The 25,404-nt window shown below is 37.7% G+C and overlaps 2 protein-coding genes across 5 annotated transcripts; both read right to left on the reverse strand.

Moving 5' to 3' along the window:
* Positions 1-1,263: 1,263 nt before the first annotated feature.
* LOC139135233 (amidase-like) lies at positions 1,264-14,183 on the reverse strand. The gene is made up of 13 exons (XM_070702519.1): positions 14,020-14,183; positions 12,393-12,519; positions 10,892-10,999; positions 10,545-10,671; positions 9,813-9,985; positions 8,821-8,964; positions 7,018-7,214; positions 6,261-6,335; positions 4,827-4,989; positions 4,347-4,409; positions 3,767-3,867; positions 3,101-3,287; positions 1,264-2,213 (listed from the first exon to the last, which is right to left on the reverse strand). The coding sequence occupies exons 2-13, from the start codon at positions 12,514-12,516 to the stop codon at positions 2,017-2,019; spliced, it is 1,659 nt and encodes a 552-aa protein (XP_070558620.1). The 5' UTR covers positions 12,517-12,519; positions 14,020-14,183; the 3' UTR covers positions 1,264-2,016.
* Positions 14,184-16,201: 2,018 nt separating this feature from the next.
* LOC139135216 (amidase-like) lies at positions 16,202-25,062 on the reverse strand. 4 transcript variants are annotated; one of them, XM_070702494.1, is made up of 13 exons: positions 24,926-25,062; positions 24,264-24,386; positions 23,616-23,723; positions 23,160-23,286; positions 22,790-22,962; positions 22,291-22,430; positions 21,406-21,606; positions 20,892-20,966; positions 20,261-20,423; positions 19,535-19,597; positions 19,097-19,197; positions 18,400-18,586; positions 16,202-17,721 (listed from the first exon to the last, which is right to left on the reverse strand). In XM_070702494.1, exons 1-13 carry the CDS (start codon positions 24,966-24,968, stop codon positions 17,525-17,527), a joined length of 1,701 nt encoding a protein of 566 aa, XP_070558595.1. In that variant the 5' UTR covers positions 24,969-25,062; the 3' UTR covers positions 16,202-17,524. The 4 variants fall into 4 exon arrangements, with proteins under 4 accessions (XP_070558595.1, XP_070558594.1, XP_070558593.1 ...); XM_070702493.1 differs by having other exon boundaries at positions 24,285-24,386; positions 24,862-25,041; XM_070702492.1 differs by having other exon boundaries at positions 24,862-25,040.
* Positions 25,063-25,404: the final 342 nt, after the last annotated feature.

Raw genomic sequence — 25,404 nt, forward strand, 5'->3', positions numbered from 1 at the left:
GTCAAATATGAGTAAAATCAGTATATGACCCTTCGAAATATTTTTGTTACGATTTTGTAAAATTACGAAATTTACTAGTTGGCGGTACCTACCGTGTCATTCCTAACCAACAATAGTCAGTATGTGAAGTTCAGGTTATGTAAAGTTCAGAGAAAGTTAGACCGCTTTTGTTGGACACAGAATGCTGATAGCTGAATTTTTGGAACAGAACAGTTACTGTTTCTGTCGATTGGAGCAGATAAACACTGTAGGACTATTTCCGCCTACAAATCGTTTAGAAACTACCAATAGTTTTGAAAGAAATGCGGAACAATGTTGAACGCTTACCCTATAATCTTCCCGCCTGCGTTGAAAGGTCAATCTGAACAATCTATCTGAACTTTGTTCGTTAATGTAACCTTTGACATGACCCACTCCTACACAGACCTACATGTAAAATGTCATCTTATTTGGTGAAGACTTTGTATGGTGGTCCGTGAACAAATAGATTTCCACATATTTTTATTGACATAACAGTGACTTTGATAATCAGATGCCGAATCACCAAAATGTTCGTTTAGCAGTGGAGGCAGTCGGAATACTCGTCGAAATCCACCAGCAAAACAAAAATGCTCAGGTCACGTCAGTGGCACATAAATATATGTTTGTATGTGTAACAGACTTTGACCAGCACTTAGAGAAAGCGAATGCTCTGTGCATTTGAATTTTATCAGATTGAAAACTTTCGGAAAAAAATTGCTGTCTTTGCTTATAACCCTGAATGAATGTCACCGAGAACGTCTAACGCCTTGAAAACAGAAGAATATATGCAAACAATCGGCTCCATAAAGATGTATTAAATATATAATAATAAAAGTTAATATTTGAAGAAGATATGCTAAATTCTTGTCATTTATATTTGTGTGATCATTCAAGACTTCCTTAGGATCATATAAAAAGGATGTTTTCTAAAAATGTTTAGGGAAACAATACTAATAGCATCTGAATGTATACTTCAATAATATTCTGAAAAAAATCTGGAAGATAGTACTACTAACATGTAAATGCATAATTTAAAATTAATATCCTAGTTGTGAGACCCTGCTCATCGAAATAGTCAGCCTATGTGTGCAAGCTGACCGAAAAAGTGCTTCGCTCTTTTAGGGGAAAATAGTTTGCCCGGATTCTCCACCAATTTGATGTACTCGCATTTAGGTGAATACGAGTTGAGGTACCAGTCTGGATCGCAGTGCTTTCAGTTACTGAAGCTGACACACCAAGATATTTATAGTATACACCACGTGAGATTTTAATTAAGCGACGTTCCTGGTCACGAATTCTATCTCTCTTTCGATCCATTGTACATCCTGTACGAAGTCATCTATTTTTCTAAACTTACATGACTAAAATTATCACCATTACACAATGGTCATCACATGGAAATTTCCGCCAGTCGTCGATTGATTCTTAAGATTAAACAAGATCACACCATGGAATATCCCGTTCTCAATTGTTCCCATTCAAGTTTTTACCAATGATTAATTAAAACGTATACCTTATCTCCTATCTCCTTCTCGTACGATCTTAAAACAACCTCCACACGCCTTTGCCATGTGAGGGACGCTTCGAGATTAAATGTCTACAAGACAGGGCGTTACAAAAGCAATGTATTTGTAAAGTATACTTGAAGAGTATTTGTTTTAAACATCAATTCAACTTTTTTTTAAAATAATGAAAGACTAGCTGAAAGTTACAGGAATTCTGATTAAAAATTTACCTGCTCTTCGGCTCTGCTTCGTGAGAAAATTTAACCTGCCTAGCTTCGATTTTTCAAGATACATATATATAGTCGCAAGTAGAGGTTTTGGGGTGATTGGTTTTGTTGAAGGTGATATAAAATTCAACAATACAAATTTTCTTAACATGTTTGATTGAAAGCCATTTTCAGGGTGAGCGTTTATCACTGCCCGGCGAAACAAGACCGGTAGAATGTCTTATGAGTAGTAACAGACTCGTATTGTCCACCTTTCCACTTTGTTATTTGTTTTTGTCTCGCAATTTCTCGTAGGAGTATGCTACTTTGAGCAACGTCGACTCGTCAAATTTCCTTCCGACCATCATCATGCCTACAGGTAGCCCATCAGAAAACCCGGTGTTGATTGTAAGAGCTGGGTGACCAGTCACGTTGTATGGAGCGGTGTTTGCAATCATATTTAATCCAGCTGTAAATATTTCTGTGGGGAAAAATCGCACACTGAACTTTAACGAAAGTTCGTCTGTGATTGGAAAAATGAAAGTAGTTTAAAGCTTCTCTACGTCCATATACACAAAATGATTGTTTATTCGGAATGTTCTGTGCGTTGCCTATTTTCGATTGCTACAACACTTAACTCTTTCGCTACCCTTATCCGACATGCACAGCAAGAAAACCACAGGCGTATTTTAGTACACGCCTGTAACAGAGTCTGATCAGTACCTGTAACAGTCCCTAAGGCCTGATATTAAAAGAATGTATACAGTGATGTAATTTCTGAGTGTATCCAGTGTTGTGACCACATGACTGAAATACTTGTGTACAAACAGTGGTGTGTCAGTGTTAAATTTACAGGGCCTGTTACAGGGTCGGAAAATTTGTCAGATTTCAGGGGTGTATATTTTCAGAAGAATGTGCAATTTTGATGACGGAAATGAATACAGGCATAATCGTGTGTACATTAAAATTATTGACCCTATTACAGGTCTGTATTCACATTGCTATTATGGGACCGGCAGAAATTTCAGGCCTTGTCACATCAGTGTGTCTACAGCACTGTATGTATAGCCATGTCAGCACAGCACTGACCACAGACCTGTACATCAACCCCGTCACAGAATGGGAGTCTTTGCTGACACAGACCTGCATAATAGGGTTGTGTGAACGTCTGTACAGGGCCTGTCACATGGGCAACGGGCAATGTATATTGTTGCACCATAAACTTTTTCAACATGCTCAGAAGAGCTATTCAATCGAATTTCCCATGAAATGAAACGGAGCAATAATGTGTCATGGCTTAACCACCTGAAAGATCATGCTACAGTAAGACGTGTACATAGGATATTGAATTCGGAATAAATTACTTACCAGAAACTGCGATATCTTGATTTGGTAATTTGGGAGCTTTAAAGGGGATTGTAGGCATAACCAGCACATCATAATCTTCAAATACCCTGTCGAATGCCTTAGTAACATCCATCCGAATGTTCTGAGCTTTTGCATAAAAATAACCACCATAATCTTGTTTCAGATACTCTCCGAAAAGCAAGACTCCCTGAGGGATATAGTAATAGAGCATTTATGACAACACTGTCCTGTGCCTTTCCCAAGTATGGACTTGCTTTCGCTGAATAACAGTTCTCTATGTCATAAATATTGGGCTGCATCTCTGTCTTCGATTGTCTCGAAAAGAGTGTTCACCAAAGGATTTTTGGTGACTAAAAAATTGCAATGGCAAGATAAAACTGCCTGTGCGCAAAGGGTTTTGCTGAGTTTAAAACAATCAAAACACCGACATGACGACGAAAATAACAACAAAAACAACATCAGCAACAACAATAATGATGACGACGACAACGACGACCATGTCATTGGATTGATACGTGTTTGACTCAGAAATTATGATCACTAATTAAAATTGTTCATACACTGCATTCCTTGTCCTGAAATTCTGATTTAAATTAAAGCTCTGAAACACATATTGTATCCTAAGTCCTGAAACCCTCAGGACTATTAAACTTGCTGTATACATACCTTCAAAATGTGGGACATATCGTTAATTCTGGTTCTGTATCCTCTGTGTAATGCGTTGACTGCACTAGATGGGTAATAACCTTTATACTGGCTACCAGCACCTTAAACAAAATGATAGAAGGTGTAGAGATAAGGAGGACAAGACAAGTTCCTTTATGATTTAGCTCATAAAAGCTGAGGAACGAGTGCGAGAAAGACGCACTAGTTCCTCGGGCGTATCTCACAAGAATTGTGCCATGTCTCACGTGGTACGGACACTTTATTTGACCACTTTTGCTATGTTCATGTATGAAGACACTGCTAATGCTGTCTATCGTATGAGTTGGCATTATTTTATTTTGTGTAGTTGTATTTACATTTGAAAAATTTCCTTGTAATTAACTGTTCATATAATTGTTGACTGTAGTTATATGGTTTTTTGGCCGTCCACAGTGGAAATGTCTCAAGACTTTTCATGTCATCGATACTTAATTTTTTGGTGTAACGTCACGGTGAATGACATGTTATTACTATTTCATTTATGCGCTGGATAATTCACATTAAATCAAAGACCAGAGTCAACATTTGGATGCTGACTTACCACATCCTTTGATCATCATACCGGCGATGCCTTCAAATCCAAAAGCCGTAAACAAGTGACCTCCTGGAAGAATTGAAGGAGAACAGTTGCGCTAGCGATTGCGATCAGATAATAATCTCCGACAAGTACAAACGTTTGAAAATTCAACTATTGCAACTTCGCTGTGCATTTCTGAATCGTAAACTATGTAAAAATGATTAAGATAAGCTTCTGAGTCTAGCTTGGGTAGACTTCTTTCTTTGCGTTGTTGAGCTTTACTGTGCGTATCATGTAGCATTGGACTGATACATCTATGCAAAGAAGGAATCAAGGTGACACAAATGACAGTTAAGTCACAAACATTTGGATACAAAGTATAAGGATTTTCCCCTGGGAGGATAGCACAAGCAATGCATGCAACCCCAACTAACTGCAATGAAAGAAACACCAAGCTTAAGATCAGAAGTTATTGGCATAAGGTATGTTAAAGTTTGCAATTACCAAGTGTGTGTTCTGGGACAGAAACCTCTTCGACTGCAGCACCTACGCTTGTCATCTGAAAAGCTGCCTTCTTAACCATGGTATCAACATCTTCTTCAGACATTGGCAAACCAAATCCTTCCTTCACAATGCCAATTCTAGTTCCTGGTATCTCGGTAACTAACTGCAAAAAGTAACAGAACTCAGTACAGATTCTAATCCTTGAATTAAACCCCCGTTCGGACTTAATCAAAACATCTAGCAACATATTTATATAACGATGGCAATTTCAAGGGAAAACAAAAGACACAAACACCTAATAATCTTCTGAACACCTTACTTAATCCCGATCTCGGGCCTTTGAGGTTTAGCTGAACGGTCTTGACTGCTGATGTCTTTGCTAGGTAAATAGGTGCCGTAAATTGTAACTTCGAATCTGATCGAAAATTTGCAGAACTATGTGTGCATTGATCTCAAACTATTTGTTTGGTGTGTAAAAACATTGCTGCTGAATTACTATCATAATTTTTTGTGTCAAAGCTTTATAGACTACGTTGAAAAGACATTTGATCGACAAAACTTAAAATTTCTACTTTCATTGTGTTGCAAATTAAACTCAAGTATGTAAACGCGAATTCTCCACCACGTGTTATCACACACCATTTGAGCAGGTTACTTCTACACGTGTCGCCGTTTTCTTTGATGTCGGTAACTTCTACAATATACGACCTTAGCTTTGCTGGCATTGACTTTTAGCTGGCAGGGACCACTGCTAAATGCAGCTACGTTTCCAATAAACTTTGCAAATGACATCTTTGTGGTGTTTCTGTGCATTAATTCCATGCGAAAACTGTGCGAGGCCATATACCGTGGAAGTTACTGACTGTGCAGAATGAAGTGGTAATACCTGCTAGAAGTGACCAGCTGAATAAAAGTCAGTGATGACAACTGACTATACTTTGTATATATATTTACTTTTACTATCATGCGTCTTCAAAGGCATGAGTCCAGTAATAAACGATCTTGTACGTAAGCCTTTTTCATAATAGGATTATTTTAAAAAATAGCTTTGGTTGAGTCAGTCTAAAAATACATTCCTAATTGTTCTACTCCGGACTTTCATCACTGTCATATCATAGTATCTTCAATTTACAAAGCAAGTTTTGTCAACTTTGGTCAAGTTAATCTAGATATATATCTCTAATTGGGAAATTTTATTAAATATGCAAATGAGCACTACCATCGTCATAACCACAGCATGGCCTCGGAATTTGTCACAGGTTTTACAAAGGATTCATAAGATATGACACTGTCATTTCTGAAATATATGATTTCTTAACAAATATGCAAAAATATATTGATTGCAGTCACGACAATGGTAAAACAATAGAAGAGTGTTATTATCTGCGAATGGTCATGACAAATTCACATCACTTTTGATAATATACAGCTTACCGCCTCTGTGTATTCTTTCACTTCAAGATCAACTGGTTGTCTTGGGTCAAGACCGTCGTCGTAGCCAGCAATCGCCTGTAAGGTGTGATCGCAAGACACGATACACAAAAAAATCATTCCCTGACTTCATATGCCCTGACTTCATATGCCTTTGACATGATTACTTTTGTTGAGTGATTGCTGACTTTTCAGATGTTTCAAAACGGTATACATTACCATGCCTCCGCTTAGAAGACCCGCAATCAATAATTAACTTACTGAATGAGTTACTGCACAATCAATAGATGCCAAAAGTGTGAACTTGCAAATCTGTTGACTTTGTCAATTCAAGCAAAAATGAAATTATAGATTGATAAGTACTATTTGGTGCCAAACGCTGATCAAGATCTTTTCAAAGTACTTCTTTCATCATTTTTTACCTTCACATCAAAATACTTTTCTCTTGCTGATTTGAATTGAACTCACTCAGATCAGGGCGCACTTTTATGATAATCCACTGAAGATAGTTCACTGCAAAAAAAACTATGACTATATGACTGCAGGTTCAAGCATGACGAGCAGAATATAGGACTTACGTTTTGGCTTAAGTATTGTCATTATTTTACACAAATAGTATCTCTGCTGAGATCATGCTCTGCGCATTTCAATAAACAGCGTATTCCGGTACAACGTTTGATAATTTTTCAAAAAATTCACTCCTCAACGCTGTTATTTGTGCAAACTTGAAGTTTCGCGAAACTTGTTCAAACAGACACACCTCCAGTAACAGTGCTGCATCGTAAACATTTTTCGTGATAGGTCCTGCGAAGTCAATGGTAACCTCCATGGAAATGGTGCCAGTGCATGGCACTAACCCAAAAGTTGGCTTTAAACCAACCACTCCACACCAAGTCGAGGGCATCCGTATGGAACCTCCTTGATCGCCACCGATAGCCATGTCTACCTCACCGCAGGCTACCTGTGAGCAGATGGAAAATAAAACGTAGATTAACTACCTTACTATCCTAACAGTTTCTCTTTCAAGGAATTGTTGTCCGGTGCTTTGAAAAACAAAACGCTTATTCTGAGTCGATGGGCATTCCTTTTGAACATGTGAAATTGAACACCGAAAAGGGTAAACTATGGATAGTCGGAAAATAGACTCTCCACAGTCGCTGTGCCTTGTTTTGTGCGCGCCCAAAGTAAGCCTGCATTCGAAGGCTACGCTGTGCAGCTGTTAGCACGCGCTGCCAGATACAGCGACTGTCGGTTCTTGCAAAGATATGAATATTCATAAGGGTAGTGACGTCAAAAGAAAAACCTATCTAACGGGGTGGAAACTGGTAGACCTATATACGCGGTATGTTTTTATTTTTCATTTTACATTTTATTTGGCTATGGTACTTGTCATTTGTTTTTGATTGACGGATGCGTAAAGTTCTATAAAGTACCCGGATCAGGCAGAAATCCGACCGGTCGCTTGCAAGAACGTCCAGACCCTGCGATTCGCGTCGCGTCTCTGAAGGGCGCGCGCGTGTTCCAACAGGGAAGAACGCGAATCGCAGGGCCACTGCACACTTCTATCACTGCAATCCATTTTCAAGAAACGGAATGCAAATTACTGAAATATGGAGACATACGTCGACAGTGATTCGCTCAAAACTTTATGTTGTGTTATTGATAGAGTAACGTCGCGTATGCAACCCTGAAACCAAAAGAGACCTAACCTCAGACGAGGTGAAGCACTGCACAAGGTAGACGATATCTCGGAACACCTGGTTAGGTCCATAATTGATCACGCCTGTTATCAAGGTAGAATGCACCCCTAGGATAGATATCCGTACTCTCAATTTTTCCAATACTTTTCTGGTCTTCCGCTTACGGGGGCTAATTCTAAAGCTCTTGGGGCAAGAACCGCTTCACCGTCACAATCGAAATTTTGATATTACCCAAAGAGTTAAAACAAGGGGGTGGTAACCATTGTTAATTTCAAATTTCGGTAAATGCTAGGTAATTTGTTTCGCTAGTTTCAAACTTTACAAGATAACACAGATTTTATTCTTGATTTTGGTAAGAGAATGCTTGAAAGTTTCGTTCAGGAAAGGTTGAGCAAACGTTTAAGTATTTCACTTTCGAGGCGCATACTATCTTAAGTCCATAGTCATCGGCATTGTTTGGGTTAGCAATGGGGGATGGGGGGGGGGGGGGCTAGTCTTTGTATTGGAAGTGAAGGGTCAATTGAAAATGAAAACGTGCGTTGCAAACGATGTTCATTCCATTTGACTCCTAATGCCTTCCGCCAAACAACACTTTGGAAGCGCGAAATCCGAGGGCGAAATTATGGTGAATATTCCTCCAAAATACGATCTGAAATGGTTTTTTTTAAAGTTGGAAACGCTGTTTTAACGACAAATATTCAAATCAAAATCAGTGATTGCATCCGTGTAGTGCAAATTACGCATGACGACCTAAATAGAAAAAGTTAACCTGCTCTCCTTAAATGCAGTGAGTTAAATTTCTCATGGGCGTGGTTTAATTCACCACGGCCCCTACGTGCACATGCGCAGTCTTGTTACTCTACCTACCAAGACACCACTGCCAGCGCTCGATCCACCAGAACTGTGATCTGTCTTGTGCGGATTTCGAATGGGTCCTTTGACGGATGTGAAGCTACTTCCAGAGAAACACATGTCTTCAACAGATGCTTTGCCAAGGATATGGCCGCCTGAGACAGAACAATGTAAATTTCAGTGAGTCATCAAGTTGTAGGAACATTGTATATGCTATTTAGAAAAAAGAATTAACCTAAGAAATTCCATTACCAAGGCAAATGTTGCAGGCAGACGTAACAAACGATGAACATGGCCAATCTCAATTGCGATCGGAGAAGTCACTTGGTAAGTTTTGCAATATCGTCTCCGGACAGCTTCCTTTCATACTTCTGCTTCATATGCGTCTGTATGCTGCATGGATTTCAAACAATGTCACTTATTAAAGATGCCTCCCTCTGAACCGATCAAAGCTCTAACAGTGACGACAAGTGAATTTGGAATTGGAATCAGACAGTCAAGAAAGCATTAGTCTTTGTCGTTATGTGAGTCTGTGGACATCAACCTACCACGTTTTACTTTCATTACTTTTGACCACCTTCTACCTTTAGTGTCCACACAAGACCTTCAGTGGACTACGTATGGTTTTCGATTGCTGTGTGGTTAATATCAACCAACAAAACCGATGCATGACCCAACCCATAACTCCTGCCCTTCCTTAAAGGTATACTGTCACCTGTTCCAATTTTGTCACAGTTACCATGGAAAGAGAAAATCTAACCAATCACAGATTTTAAGTGGGTGGCCGCTTTTTAAAAACAGCGCCCTCACATGGGCATTTTGAATACCAAGGAAGGCCCCTTTCCCCATATATGGGCACATTTAGATTACAGGTGACTGTTTAAAATGCACTGCTCACTGTTTTCAACAATACTTTGTAGTACGAGCTTAGAGGCATACACGTTACAGACGTCCGTAGGACTAAGATTAATGCTAATAAGTTTTATAGATTAATTACTCGTACCTGCATCCAGTATCCTAGTAACGATAGTTGCATCAAATTCTGGTACGTATCCCTCTAAAACATAACTGCCATTCATCATGGGAACACCAGCTACTGGGATATTGTCCTTGATGGCTAAGGTCTTGCCTGCTAATTTGCCCGTATCTGCACCCTTTATGTCACATCGCCAATACCTGAAAAATATGAAGAGTACGGGATCAACCGAGATTTTGCAAAATGAAAATCATCAATAGGGATAAACTATGAGCTCATGGGAGAGGAGTGATAGTAGATAGTAGGATTAATAAGATAATAGAGAACTGTATGGTCACTGACAATTGACAAAATATCGGCTCATTTTGCAAAAAATGTTATTATTTTAAAATATACTTATAACAGTATGTATGGCCTTTTTACACACAGGTGAAATAAATCTTATCAACTTACATGGCAATAAATAGCTTACTTCCTTGGATAAATGCACTATTTTAGTACAGAAAAAAGGACAAAGTTATCCATTTTAAGTACATGTTTTCGAGCTTAGTGGAAGAGACACAGGCTGTTCTGGTATGACTCTAGGCCCAATACCAGGGGCATGCCTTCATGCTAACACCTCTCTCACAATATAATGGTCTATCACTAATGTTTTTCCTTCCTTACATTAAATACACCTGACAATCACTAGCTAACTTTGTTCCGATACATTTACCGCGGTTTTATGGAAATACTGCAAGGCACAAAGGATACGTTTACCAAGCATTGTGTTTGTTTTCTTCAGGTCTTGGTCTGTAACCAGGTGTTCTTGGATACTTGACTGGAAGTAACGGTTCAGGTAGACTGTCTACGACATCAAAGGACTTGCATGCAGATGCCATAAAATCTGTCAGAGGAAGGAACGTTTTTCAGTGTTGATATATCGTTGACACAATTTTCATCAAGTACGATGTCCCATGTGACGTCACAAAGCATGATTGTAGGTTTTCCAAAACCGAGTGAAAGGTGAAATTATTCATCACGAGCGCATTTCATTAATGTCAATCAGTTGTCTACAATTACAATTTGAAAATGCTTCGTTGGTTATTGGTTAGGCTCAACTTTACCTATGTATTGCTGTAATTCGTCGGCGGTGGTATCTAAATTAAATTTCCTTGCTAATTTCGCGAGCTTGTCGACAGTTGGCACTCGAACGGCGGGAGCTTTGTAGATCTCTGAAAAGAATGACGAAATTTGTTAAACGTCTATAAAAACAGACTGTCGCATATTGCTGCAATGTGTTGCTCAGAACACGAACAGTTATAGAGTATGACACAGAAGATTTATCTGAAGATGAACTAAATACTGCAGCTCTTCATACTTCATAATCTTACAAAATATTCGGTATTCATCAAGATTGGTGAGTGTTTGTCAACATGCAGATGCAGTACCAAGAAATTTGCTATTCTAGTAACTGTGTAATGAACAAGTTTCATTGACTGATTTCGAAGGACGTCCGATATATAAGACCTCGTAGGTGTCCCTGACCTCAAAGATGTTCCAATGTTTTCAGTTGAACTTGATTTCCTCGCTGTCTAAAGAATTTTTATTCATATCTTTGTATGAAGTTGTAAAACTTTATAACGTCATCAGTACTAATCCGACACTTGCTCTCCCAATTGTTAATATTGTCCTCAGCTCTAATTTTTTATATTTTTTATCCAACTTGAATTGTAGAATAGCTGCTAATATTGTTTCAAAAACGTCAATGTGACTTGAATTTAACCCCTTATCTTACTGCACATTTAGCACGAAGACATTTTGACGTCAGCGACACTTTTGAGGTCCTAACAGACGCCCACAGTTGTTGTTGTTGCAGTAGAGCTAGAGACAGCTCGGGTCAAGAATCTCGCAAGAGGTTATGTTGGGTCATGCGCCGTGAATGAGCACAAAGGACCATTTCAAGGCCACTGAGACAAGGACGCGTGGAGATATTTTGTTGACTTCAACAAGCATAGTAAAATCGAATGCCCACAATGGACATATTTTGTGGACTTCAACAAGCATAGTAAAATTGAATGCCCTTTAAAAGGCTGACGAAAAGCTTACAAAACAAACTACAAAAATAGGAAAATGTGCCAAAATACTTGTTTAGTCGTCAACGTAGTAATTTACGTCTGAAAATGATTTATCGATAGTCCTTTCACTGTTTCAAACGAGACACAGGCGCCCACGGTGCAGAGACTAAAACTCCCTTTCTTGTCGCTAGTTCAATGTTCATCAGCATATTACTTCTGTCAGTAAAAATTCACTTACTGCATGTTTGGTTGTAAGAATTACATTTGTTAGCTCATGTTTTCCATGTCTTGTTTAAATGTTAAACTTCACCATATTTCAGACATCTACAGTATTGTACTTGTCTGAGATTATATTTAAGTCTAGATTTTCTTCGTCCTCGAGCCCTCCCCGGTAGTTCACATCTTATAAAGCCAGCGTACAATTCATGGCTAAACCTGTGGCCATTTTAATTCTATAAAGGTATGGGCGCCATATAGCCTTTTTAAAGCTCCATGGTCCCAACATTTCGTATCAAATTGACTGTTGGCAGGACATTGTGGTTAAACCTACCGTCTTGAGTTGACGAGTCACTACTTTGCTGACGTTCGTCTGGCGACGAACTGCAATACCGTGGCACTACTGATGATGCTGTCCTCCACACATTCGCCCGGCATTGTTGTACAAGTCGCAGCATTTCCTGGTAAAAAAAACGAGGGGGGGGGGATAATGAAGAGGGACTACGTGATTACGTTCTGGATACACGGAAATCAGCGTTGTGAAGAGTTCACCAGTACGCCAATATATTTCACATCTATAAATTATCCGTAAATACTTTGACAAGTTTTTTTCCAAATATCTGTTTTACCTTCCAGGGAAAGTCCTCATAACAGTCATTACACGTTTTACTTCAGTCGCGGATTTGACAAAATCTATTAAGAGTTTTCCTCGCTGAGTGTTTACCGGTAAACAAATTATTTTGGGTGCCACCGTGATATATATATATATATATATATATATATATATATATATATATATATATATATATATATATATATATATATATATATAATATATATATATAAAACCAACCAAAATAAAGTTTATTGTTTTAATCTATAACACAGCCATTGCAAGTTAAGTGTAAGTTACACAGGCCAACCACTCTTCAAAGCAATATAGTGAAAACGCAGTGTAGCTATATTAAATGTACTTTCCTTTGACATTTCTATGGTCTCTGAATCTACACCTTTCAGTGATTCCAAAAGTCGGAAGTAGCCCTGAGTCTTTTAGAAGATCTTTTCAACAGATGATAAAAACTCGAGTAATTATTTCATTACTCGAGAAAAAACGACAATCTTTGTGATTATAAAAGCCTGTGACAGTACTGTTATTTACTTGTTTGATATTAAATGGAACTTCTTAAATTCTTTTTGTTTTATTTCACTTGTGCATTTTGGAATCGTTTTTGGTATTGCTGTTTGTTAATTCATGCTGGTATGGTTTTTGGATGTTAGCGACATGATGTATGGTGCAAGAAATTTATCCGAAATACATTGACTTGTGCCAATGTTATTTTACCAGACACATTTGTAAACCAATTATCATAAGAAAGACTGGTAACTTTTATTCTCATTGTACTCTTTAACAACATCGAATGCTTCAGGCTTTTACCGAATAAATTCATTTTTGTCCCTTGCCTCAAAGATGTTTTTCGAATCAAAATCTGTTCACTTAGAAGTCGTTTTGTTGTCTATGGAAGATCGTTGTCTTATCGGATATTTGCTTTACCTGCCTCGAGACTGTCAGCGCATTGGCAGTCATTTTATTGTTGTGTATACCCCTTTGTTAGGCGAGATTAACCTTGAAGTTTGAGTGCCTTTGTACTGAAAGGAATGACTTCAAGGATCAAGGTGACGCCCTTCAGTCTTTTAACAGGTATTTTGTGGCTTGTGGGAGTGATTTAGCCTGCTGTAATACAGTATCATAGTAAGCCGAGATCGTAGGCAGTAGATTGGGTTATTGTCTATGTGACTACTATAATCACCTCACTTCTTCAGGTGTTTGTGGAAAGTTTTACAGTGTATGTAGGTCAGTCGTGCCTCATAAAGCCCCTCAAGCTTGATACGATTCACAAACATTTTCTTTGGCAAGAGTGGCATCTGAACTCTAACGACAAACAGTAATTTGTAACACATACCTGTGAATTCTGTGGATCACTCCACTGCTGTACGTTTTACACAACGTATGAGTGACAGAAATCTAAAAACATCAGCAGCGTTCGGGAACCAGGTTTATTCTTTACTGCAAAGGCCAAAGGTCGCTGGGTTCACTCTTCGGATTAATGGAAGTCTGATTAGAGTGCAAGCGAGGTAAAGGGAGCTGGCGTTCAGCCGAACTGCGCCCGCTATCACATCATGTTGAAAGCCGTTGCTATTGATATCATTACGTATTTTGCATTATCAGTCGAAGCAAGCCATCGATTCATGTTGGTTTGGCTTTCGTATAAACTACTGTGCTTCGGTAACCTTGTTGATGAATGTATTATTATTATTATTATTATTATTATTATTATTATTATTACAAGTTTAGGGGCTATAAGTATTATATAGAAATCTAATAACAGTTCATTGAAGCTGTGGGAATTCTGAAAAAGAGGTGTTGTTTATTTTAAATAAAAAAAAACTGTGCGCTACTGTTACTGCTTGTGATAAATAATGGTATATAAAATTAATTTGAGATACTAGTAGAAATTACTAGTAGAATTAATTTTAGCACATAAAATTAATTTGAAGGCATAAACTTAATTAAATGAATGCATAATAAGTTAGTACTATACTATATAACACTTATTTGGGATGACCGCATGAAACAAATTGAAAATGCTTGATAAATTATTTCTGGTCTATATAAAATTAATTCTAACATACTAAAATTAATGGAAAACATAATTTTGACCAGAATGGCCCCGATTTACATAAAATGAAATTTTAAATGCAAATAGGTTAATATGGAAACACAGGGCAGCAAAATGGATATCATATTTTGTCTTTCTAAGCCAAAATAACCCTTTGGTATAATATTCTGTGGATTGCTGGTTTTTTAGACTGGATATTTGGTCTTTCTTACCCAAAATATCACTTTGATATAACACATTCTGTTGATCACTGGATTTTAGGCGAAATCTTTGAAAAACTGGTAATTTTTACTCCTGGATGGTTGCCATGGAAACATCTCACATTAAAATGAGTGTGATTTTTTTTTGGTGTGCTAACCAGAAAAAAAACTTATGATCAATTTTTACATCAATTAATAGTTCTTTAATAGGAATTAGCGAAAAAGTAACATTTTCAATCCCAAAATAGTTACCATGGCAACTTGAAACATTAAATAAGTCTAGTTTTTGTGTTCTCTGACCCGAACTCCCCCACTAGATAATTTTCATATCAATCAAAGTAACTTTTCATTGGATATTAGAAAATCCGAAATTTTCAACCCCTAAAATGGTTACCATGGAAACATGGGGCAGTGAAATCGATATATATTTGGTCTTTTCGACCCAAAATACTCTTATGGTGAAATTTTCAGGGAAATTTAAACTATTATTATTCATGTTATTATTTCTATATAATACTTATATTAATTATTATATTGTGAAGTGATTTCTTATCCGATTTTAACAATGTCGTCAGACTTTCAATTATCGATTACTTATTTAAATTTTCCAGTACCATACTGACAGCCAAAATGATGCTGTTCTCATTATCCTTTCATTTGTTGAATATCTATTTCAGGCAAAGCCGACTGAAAATGAAACACACAGGGAGACAGTAATACAATACAACAGTAAACCAAGTAATCAAGAGAGTTTGTTTTACGTAAAACTTCCGTCCGCGCTCACTATCGCAAGTTTATTATATAGCCAACAGTAAAAGTAGGCCTATCTCCATGGGATGACACCCTCTCTAGTTTGAAACACAATATTTTCAAGAAAAGAGGCAAAATTTGTTCTGTCCTTGAAACAGCCGCTAGGCACTGAAACAGAAACCAACGAACAGTACACGTGACCTTACGACGGAAGCAGCTAAAAACATCGTACAGATATAAAGATATAATCTGAATCTAGAAATTTATGAAAAATGTCTTCCAAAACCATGATGACTGAAAGCAATAAAACAAGATTTAAGATGATGATCCCAAACCAATGATTTTGCGTCCATTACATCCCAGAAACATCAATGAACGAAATCACTAGCTAACCCTTGACTATCAAATGCAAAGGGTACTGAAACGGCTCCTTTACGGACTATGGCGACAAAGATCATTTTAAAAAAATGTTGACATTTTTAGGTTCTAACAAAGAATTTGAAAAACTACGATAATTTCAAGTTACTCGTAATTTTTAATTTGTCCGTACATGTATTGCAAATAACATTTTGTAGAATTCTCCAGATGTATTTCAATCTCAAAGAATATGTCAAATCTTGGAAAATGAAATATAAATTTGACTTTTTTCATTCTTACCACATCCTAAAAAGATCTACTGCAAATATGTTTTTTATAAAATAATTTTTCTATCTTAACATAACTTTCAAACAATCGCACATTGAGGTAAAGAAGTTTAACGATCTCTGAAATTGACATCAATGATTATTTTTGCATTTTTAAAACACTTTCATTTCAGTGAAAAATCATCCTGGGCTTCCTTTAAGTTTCTTTTGTAAGCTTCCTAAAACCGAAATGAACATTCGCAACACAAAAACGTTTGCTAGTTGTATGGTTTGAAACTAGCATATGGTTGTTTCAGTAATCAGTTTTTAAGAAGCATTTATAACTAAGCATCTCGACACAAGCATTTTACTTTTTTGAGATACAGATATTTTACTTGTAATATTATTGAAAGTTTACAAAGCTTGTCTCAAAGATGTAAGATTACAATTTTGTTCTCAGAGACTCTTCATCCTTTTACCACAGTGTGTCGTCGCCTTACCTCACCATCTTACTACCTTTCCCTTAGCCACTTCATACTTATTGTAAATTTTGACTTGTTGCAAGGTCACTTGGGTTACCAGTATTTTGAGAAGATCTCAATAAATCAGTGTAACTCATAAGACGATTATGTAGATATATTCAATGACAAAAGGTACACTTTTGGTTTATTGGTATTTTGATTTAATTCGTTGAGTATCCATTCGTTTGGTCTGAAATCTGCAGCCAGCAGCACACTTACTGTGGAAGCACTCAACATTAACTTGACAGTAAGGAACAAAGACTTATACTTTGCTTTCACTGAATTCATTGAGCTTCCACTAAATATTGACACCAATTGGCAGATCCTTATTACCAAGAATAACTTGCACTACATCAAGATGTTTTAAGCAAAATAATCATTTGCGTGTAATTGTGCATACTTCCTTGTTGTTGTCTTTACAGACTCGGTACTGTGCGTATGGCTTTATATAATGTTCCTTTGTGAGTCCAAATCAGATAGATACAGGACTCAAATGAGAGTCCTCTCCGATGCTTGCTTGATTGTTGGAGAGGGATTTGGAATAAAGTCCATAAGGCCAAATAAAAAAAATGTATGATTTCGGTAATCCGACCTACCCTACAAAACCCCACCGAACCTAGGCGTTTTTTTCACATTAAAAACTTCGAACAGGCCTTCTACGTCCTATCATCTAGTACGAATCTGTTTAATCGGTTCATTCAATTTGATCTCGCAATTTTTCGTACGCATAGGCTACTTTGAGCAACGTTGACTCGTCAAACTTCCTTCCAACCATCATCATGCCTACAGGTAGTCCATCAGAAAAACCAGTATTAATGGTTAGGGCTGGGTGGCCAGTCACGTTGTATGGAGCGGTGTTCGTAATCGTGTTTAGCCCAGTTTCAAAGATATCTGTAAAAGAAAATGGATTTCGTGTTCTTCGATTTATAGTTGACTTAGAGAAGGAACCAGTGAAAGGTCTCTTGATAAAAGCTGTACATGGTTATCTTTCAAATAAAACAAAGGATGTACGCAAATACTCTTAGATCTCTGACAGTCTTTTGAAACTTTTAATAATTGCTATAAAAGAGCAATTCTGAATTTGCTTTCTGTTACCACAGCAAAGCACTATACATACTATACATGCTTTTCTATCAGTCAAAGACCTTTTAATTCCTTACTATAAAGGATCCGAACGACTAAAAACATTGCCTTTGAGGGTCGTGGGGCACTGAAAGGGAAATTGTTAGCGTTGATATTTGGGTTTTTTGCACATACGTATGTGCCTGCTATGTGAAATTACTCGGTGTGTCGAATGAAAGGAAAATTAAATCAAACTGAAAAGTTTCTATTTGACTGACTGTACATCATTTCGTATAATTTAGAACCCCCTGAAGGTCAGACGTAAAACTAACAAGTACGGAGAACTACTGAGATTCGTCATGCTGAGCAATGAAAGAAAAATCAGACAAGGCATCATAAAAACTATAACATTAATTTTACTCCGAATCCATCCTCATATGGGAAAAGTAAGTGCAATGTTCTAGCTAAATTTTACTTCAGTTATAATTTATCTAATACTTCAACTACCTGGAATTGTTATATCCTGAGTTGGCAACTTTGGAGCTTTGAATGGAATTGTTGGCATTACCAACACATCATAATCTTCAAAGGTCTTGTCAAAAGCTTTTGTCAAATCCAGAGAAATGTTCTGGGCTTTGGCGTAGAAATAGCCACCGTATTCCTGTTTCAAATAATCTCCAAACAGCAAGATCGCCTATTCAGCGAAGAAAACAGAGTGAATGTTGTAAGATCGTTAACCATTACGTATGCATAGGATAAATTATATCATTCAATAATGCGGTTTCGTGCTCAGATTTCGTGAACCACACGATTCACATTAGAACTTTAACGCTTATTTGTAGCGAGAAAAGTCACTTATTGTTCTTTGATCACGTATGTAATCTTTAAACCGAACAGGTTGGACATCGATAATCACACTAAAAAACATTGCGCTTCAAATGGCCACTTAATTATGTCGTGAAAGGTATTTCACAAACGGAAGGGTAAGACTCTGTTGCCCATAAATCAATGTAGCCACTGCAGTTTCAAGACATTTGCTAGGTTAAAAATTTCAAGATTTGCTGTTTTTCTTGATATAACAACTTGATTAATGTTGGTGCGACTTAATTTTGCCAGTAAAGCTACAACTGGTTTTTATCGTTCACAAAGCCGTTGTCTGTGATGGATTAATTGCATGACTCGGTAAGCTAGCAAGCACTCATACCTTCAAAATATGCGACATGTCATTGATTCTTGTTCGATATCCTCTGTGCAGTGCATTGACCGTGCTAGATGGATAAAAACCTCGATACTGGGAACCAGCACCTAACAGAAAATGATACAGATGGGAAGAAAAAACAATGACAGGGTTCAAAACTCACTATACATTCTACTAATAAGGTAATATGTGACTTTAGTCTAATGCTGTTAAAATAATTTCGTTCATATTACCTTTCGTGACCTAAACGAAAATTCTTTGCAATTTTTTAAAGTAAGGTGCCACATTTTTAGAGTCTGAAAAGTCTGACATCCAATTACATCAGCCTTTATAGAATTTTTAAAAATAAGTCTGTAATGTGTGAAAGATAGATCGTCCGGAACTGATAAGTGTTGTCTTAATATAAATATCATGACGGCCTGCCAAGGGACTTTTACAACTCACCACAACCTTTCATCATCATATCAGCACCGCCTTCGAACGCAATCGCTGCAAACAGGGCATTTCCTGGAATATAGACACAGGTCAAGGAACTGTTGAAAACTTCTGTGAATGGTTTACGTGAGTCCGGTGAAAACTACAAGCACAAACTGATATACATTTTTCCGACGGCGCACCCGTTTGACCCCTGGTCGAAATCTGAAGGTAGCAAATACCTAACCGACGTTTCCTCTCACGTATATAGTAGAGTAGTACATTTTCCTGGTGACCAATGGGCAAAGTCCGATGCGAGAATACGTACACGGGCTTCGGTCCGCCGGAGGGTCGGTTCAAAGCCGCTTTATATCTTATATTTTTACCGTTTTAAAGTATATATTTCAAAGAATTATTTATATATACAATGGTTGATACAATGAAATTTACTCAGGTAAATCTAGTTTTCTCACTAGCTTCTTTGTGTGACTGTCGATAAGATAGTTGAATAGAATGGAAACGGTTGCATGCTTGCTTGTATTATAGGTTTGACATGGCACAAGAAGTGCGGCCCTATATATAAACCTTATGGCACACAAACGACTAGAAACATATCAATTATTTAAATAAAATGTTAAGTGAAATCTTTGAACCGTAAAATCAGAATAAATGTTATAAGGTAATGTATAATTACTAAAATTTACAATAATTGTTGCTTCATAAAAAGTTGATTGAGATTCGATAGAGCATATTTACCAAGAGTGTGTTCCGGAATAGAAATTTCATCAACTTCAGCGCCGACGGTAGTCATCTGTAATGCCGCATTCTTCACCATGCGGTCGACATCTTCTTCCGAGTTTTGCTGACCGAAACCTTCTTTTACTATGCCTACCCTAATGCCTGGTAATTTAGTCTCTAGCTACACATAGACGAAGAATGGTACACATAAAAGATTTAAAAATATAGAAGCGAATATATCTCTCTTGAGTAGCTACCACGTGTTATTTAATCTACATTAGATTGCAGCTAGAGTTTTATGTCGGAAGCGAGATGGTACATTTAGGGAAATGTTTGTTATAATCAAAACATCGTAATCTACTGTGCATGACATCAAACTCACTGAGTCTCCAGATTTCATATCTGAAAAAAAAAACAGGTCGTTATTATGTCGAATAGCTAACCACTAGCTTTCGATCATTTTACTGTAAGTTTTGTTTTTGTCCCGATTGCATGATTAAAAAAATCCGAATTTTTCAAGAAATCCATCGCATAAAATTGCGTCATTCATGACATCAACACTACTATGATCAAATCATTATACTGACACGCGTTTTAGCAAAACATCTATTTTAAAGTAATGTAAGAAAGAAAAAATATTACAGCTTACCGCCGCTGTGTATTCATGCACTTCAAACTTTTCCGGCTGCCTTGGATCAAGACCATTGTCGTATCCAGCAATCACCTGTGTGGGAAAATAGTTTACCGATTTCAGCAATCAGGGTTATATTTTACAACTGGCTAAATCAATGTTTATTAAACACTTTCCATCACGAAGGGTGTTTGATTTGCATGGGATACGAGGTAACATTACAGTCTCCAGGGGCAACATTCAGAGAGGCACAGCACACAACAACTTGAAGTAATTTATTGTCAAAGTGTTTCCCGCTGAAGTCTTTACCAAAATACCGTCTCCCTGATCACTTTTGGTGTTTTATGAATTTCAATTTGGCAAATTTTCCGGCAAGTTCATCGTATCGCTCATAAAATTAGTGACCCACACCAGAAAACAAGCGCAAACATTCCATGACCCTTGAAATATGCTTCAGAAAGCGACGTTAACCAACAAAAGCGCTTGACCTTTGTATTTTTTTCTTCTTGACAGTAACATCACACAAACCAACCTCTAGCATTAAAGCTGCGTCGTAGACGTTCTTCGTAATAGGTCCTGTGTGATCAAGGGTGAGTTCAATGGGGAGGATTCCAGTGTACGGTACCAACCCAAAGGTTGGTTTCAAAGCGACCACACCACACCATGTAGATGGTTCTCGCACAGAACCACCTTGATCACCTCCGATGGCCATGTCAACATCACCACTGGCGATCTGTACAAGGACAATGTTACATTGTTTGGAAAAATAATTCAGTCACCCAAACTTTGCATTTCACTGGCCGCTTTTGCTGTGGCACACAGCGTGAAACAGAAAAGGACCATTACACGTATTGTTCACAGGTCAAAATTTACTTCAAATGAAATACTAATTTGAGGATTGTTATTTTCATAGCAAAATACTCCAATAAATTCCTAGGAACATAATGTGTGCAACAAATTTTCTTTCCATGGATCATGTTCTCAGAGGACGTCTCCCACTCGAAATAAAACGCAGTTAACCTACAGACATGGCTGCAATCAAAGGAGCCCGCAATTCATGCGCACGTCTCAATTAAAGCGTCTTCCTCTGAGCTGGCTTTCATTTCTCTGCCTGTTTAGGGTATGAAATATTGCCCATCTTAAAATAAAACAATAATGACTGGTCGAAATACGATCTGTTGGTAACATTCCTCCCATAGGAATTTCGTTTTCACGCCAAAACAAACAAACAAATGCGGACGCATAAACATTTCGAGTCTTTTTTTTCAACGACTTTGATGGCAATTGTCATATTCTAAAAGCACTAGACAGCGAAACACTTGATCTGGAGAATGTAAACTTTTATAGCTTTCTCGGAAAAAACAACATTTTCTTTGTATTCCCGTTTTTTTCTTCGTTTCAAGATTTCTACACCTACCAAGGCACTACTGCCACTGCTAGATCCACCAGCACTGTGATCTGTCTTATATGGATTTCTGATGGCGCCCTTCACACATGTGAAGCTATTTCCTGAGAAACACAGGTCTTCGGCACTTGTTTTACCAATTATATGGCCACCTATAGAAAACAAGTGATATTTAAAATTGGTTTGGTAATTGGTTTCTTAATTCGTGTTAGAAGATGCAAGTGCATGGCCCCAGGGCTACACTTATTACCGCCAGGTTACAATCACAATCGCTTGATTTTAGGTATATGGCGAAGGCCCCTGCAACCAGAAACAGGGCTAATAGGAGTCTTTACCGAATTCATTACCACAAGCGACTGTCGTTACAATGGGTGATTACATAGTTTATCCTCCAGGAGCATGTGAAAATTGCACAAACAAAAATTATGTGACTTTGACTCGGTCATTTTAACTTGGGAAGGCATTTCCTCGGCATGTTTGTGCATTCCTTGGAAACTGAAGATCCACCTACCTGCATCCAGAATTCTTGTAACGATAGTAGCGTCAAATTCTGGTACATAACCCTCTAAGATATAACTTCCATTCATCATAGGAACACCAGCCACTGGGATATTGTCCTTGATGGCTATGGTCTTGCCTGCTAATTTGCCTGTATCTGCACCCTTTATGTCACATCTCCAATACCTGAAATCCGATGACCTATGACATACTAACAAAGGTTTTGCGACAACTAGAACTGAAAATAAGGAATACCTTGTGACGGATAAAATCCATAATTAATGCGTTATGTCAACTCCTGACCTGAAATCTGTCCTGGTATATCTACTCGTTGTTATGGAATGACTGCATTACATATTTCACACACAAACAGATATCTTTACCAGGCATTGAGTTTGTTTTCTTCAGGTCTTGGTCTGTAACCAGGTGTTCGTGGATACTTGACGGGAGGTAGCGGTTCAGGCAGGCTATCTACGACGTCAAAAGCCTTGCATGAAGATGCCATGAAGTCTGTCACAACGGGAAATATTCTAGTGAGTATATTCAGTAAATAAATTTATTTTAAGATCTAGCAATCCATAAAGAATTAGTGAGAGGAACTCAATTTCCAAATTAACGCTTTGCGACAATTGTGGCCATGAAAGGATATGCCAGTATTTTTTATTCATTACAAGTCCTGATGGTATACTTGCATTGAGCACTGTCTCCCAGTCTGTGGATTGCAATCGAAACTTGATTTACAACATCATTCAATCAACATTTCAGTTGTGCGTCTTTTTCAATCATCTTGGGACTGACTGGATATATTTTTTTCGAAGTATCTATATCAAAACTTTTACCCCGGTATTGAAGTAATTCGTCTGCGGTGGCATCCATATTGAACTTATCCGCGATTTTCATCAGCTTACTGACAGTTGGAACACGTACGGCTGGAGCTTTGTAAATATCTGAAAGTTGAGTAAAATGACTTTTAGGCCTATTCAGTTTGGGCAGACGATTCCACCCACGAGCTGTCGATTCATAACCTTTGGGTTGAGGTGAAAGGCAACGATAATTTAAGTTTTTAATGAGAGAAATACAGACTTATAGGCTAGGGATATGGTTCCCTGATAGCTATATCTGTAATGTGACCTTGAGCGAAGGTATATCTTTTCAGGGTTTTATCCCCTGCCTATTACTTGGTGTGCAAAAAAGATTAATAGAGTGGCACGAGTCTGTAACGACCAATGAAAAGCCCCTCAAAATTGGCACAAGGTTATTTTAACCTTTGACGGGCGAACGAGAAAATATGGTAATCCTACTTGTACATCCCCCGAATATCAAAGGGTCATGAGCCGACATCTGTAGGCCTACATGTACTCTGATGGATACGTATGCACGGTTCCTCTATCCTCTATAGATTGAATGTGGTATGTACGACGTAATCAGTACCAATTACGTGTTACTACTAACATAGGCTTAAATAATAATATTAATATGGTACATACCGTCTGTAGCCGATGTCTCACCTTGTTGACCCACATTCGAGGGCGTACTGCAGCACCTGGCATATATTGGTGTTATTGACATCTGCAGGCTTGTACGGCCTTGTTGTAAAAGTCGTATCATTTCTGCGAGAGATATGAAATTCACAAAATGTTATTTTGTATCAAAAGAGATGCTGAACATCGAGTGACACACGTCCTACCTCACGTAAAGGATTGCTTGTATACAATACTGTACATGTTATACGCCGATCACGTGGTGTCCGTTTGAACGTAAAGCTTCAGCTTATATCCTGCCCTTGTACGTATACTAATGCGATTGATGTCAAGAATGATTATTGTTTTATCAGAAATTAGGATACTCTCTCTAACGTCGTTGAATACCTGGTATAATACTCAAATATATACACAAACAAGACCGGAAATGAGTTCCAGGGACATGTGTAGGTTATAGGTCATATTTTATAACTTATGTATGCCGTTCTCAGTCGTCTGAAATACGGCATTATTCGATTGTAAAACCAAGCCAGACGGGTACATGCAGTGTTAAAAGGAAACAGAACGGGTGCCACAATACCATAAACATTTTATATGTACATACTTGTAGCTTCGAGAAGTCTGGTCCTTACCGACCGCACGGCCAAAGTGAGCTTATCAGTGTTTACCTGACCGTGCTCGTTCAGGGTCCTCGTCTTTGCTGATATGCATGTGAATATCATGCAGTCACTAAGTCCAACGTCACTTGGTCCAGGATACGAATTCTTTAGTCGTGCCGTCCCCGCTCATCTGCAGCATACATGCCCATATGATCACATATGATCACATATGATATGCATATATATATATATATATATATATATATATATATATATATATATATATATATATATATATATATATATATATATATATATATATATATATATATATATCCTCAATACATCACAGTTCCAAAGCACGGTCAACAAGAAAACATACACAATCAGAAATGCCATCAGCTGCAACAGCAAAAACGTCGCATACCTCCTCACATGCCAACGCTGCCATAAACAATATGTCGGGGAAACTAAAACATCTCTCAAACTTCGTTTCAATAACCACCTCTCCTCAGTGCGTCATAAACAAGATACCCCGGTCGCCATAC

Source organism: Ptychodera flava, chromosome 6, assembly GCF_041260155.1.
Source record: "Ptychodera flava strain L36383 chromosome 6, AS_Pfla_20210202, whole genome shotgun sequence".
Taxonomy (NCBI): domain Eukaryota; kingdom Metazoa; phylum Hemichordata; class Enteropneusta; family Ptychoderidae; genus Ptychodera; species Ptychodera flava.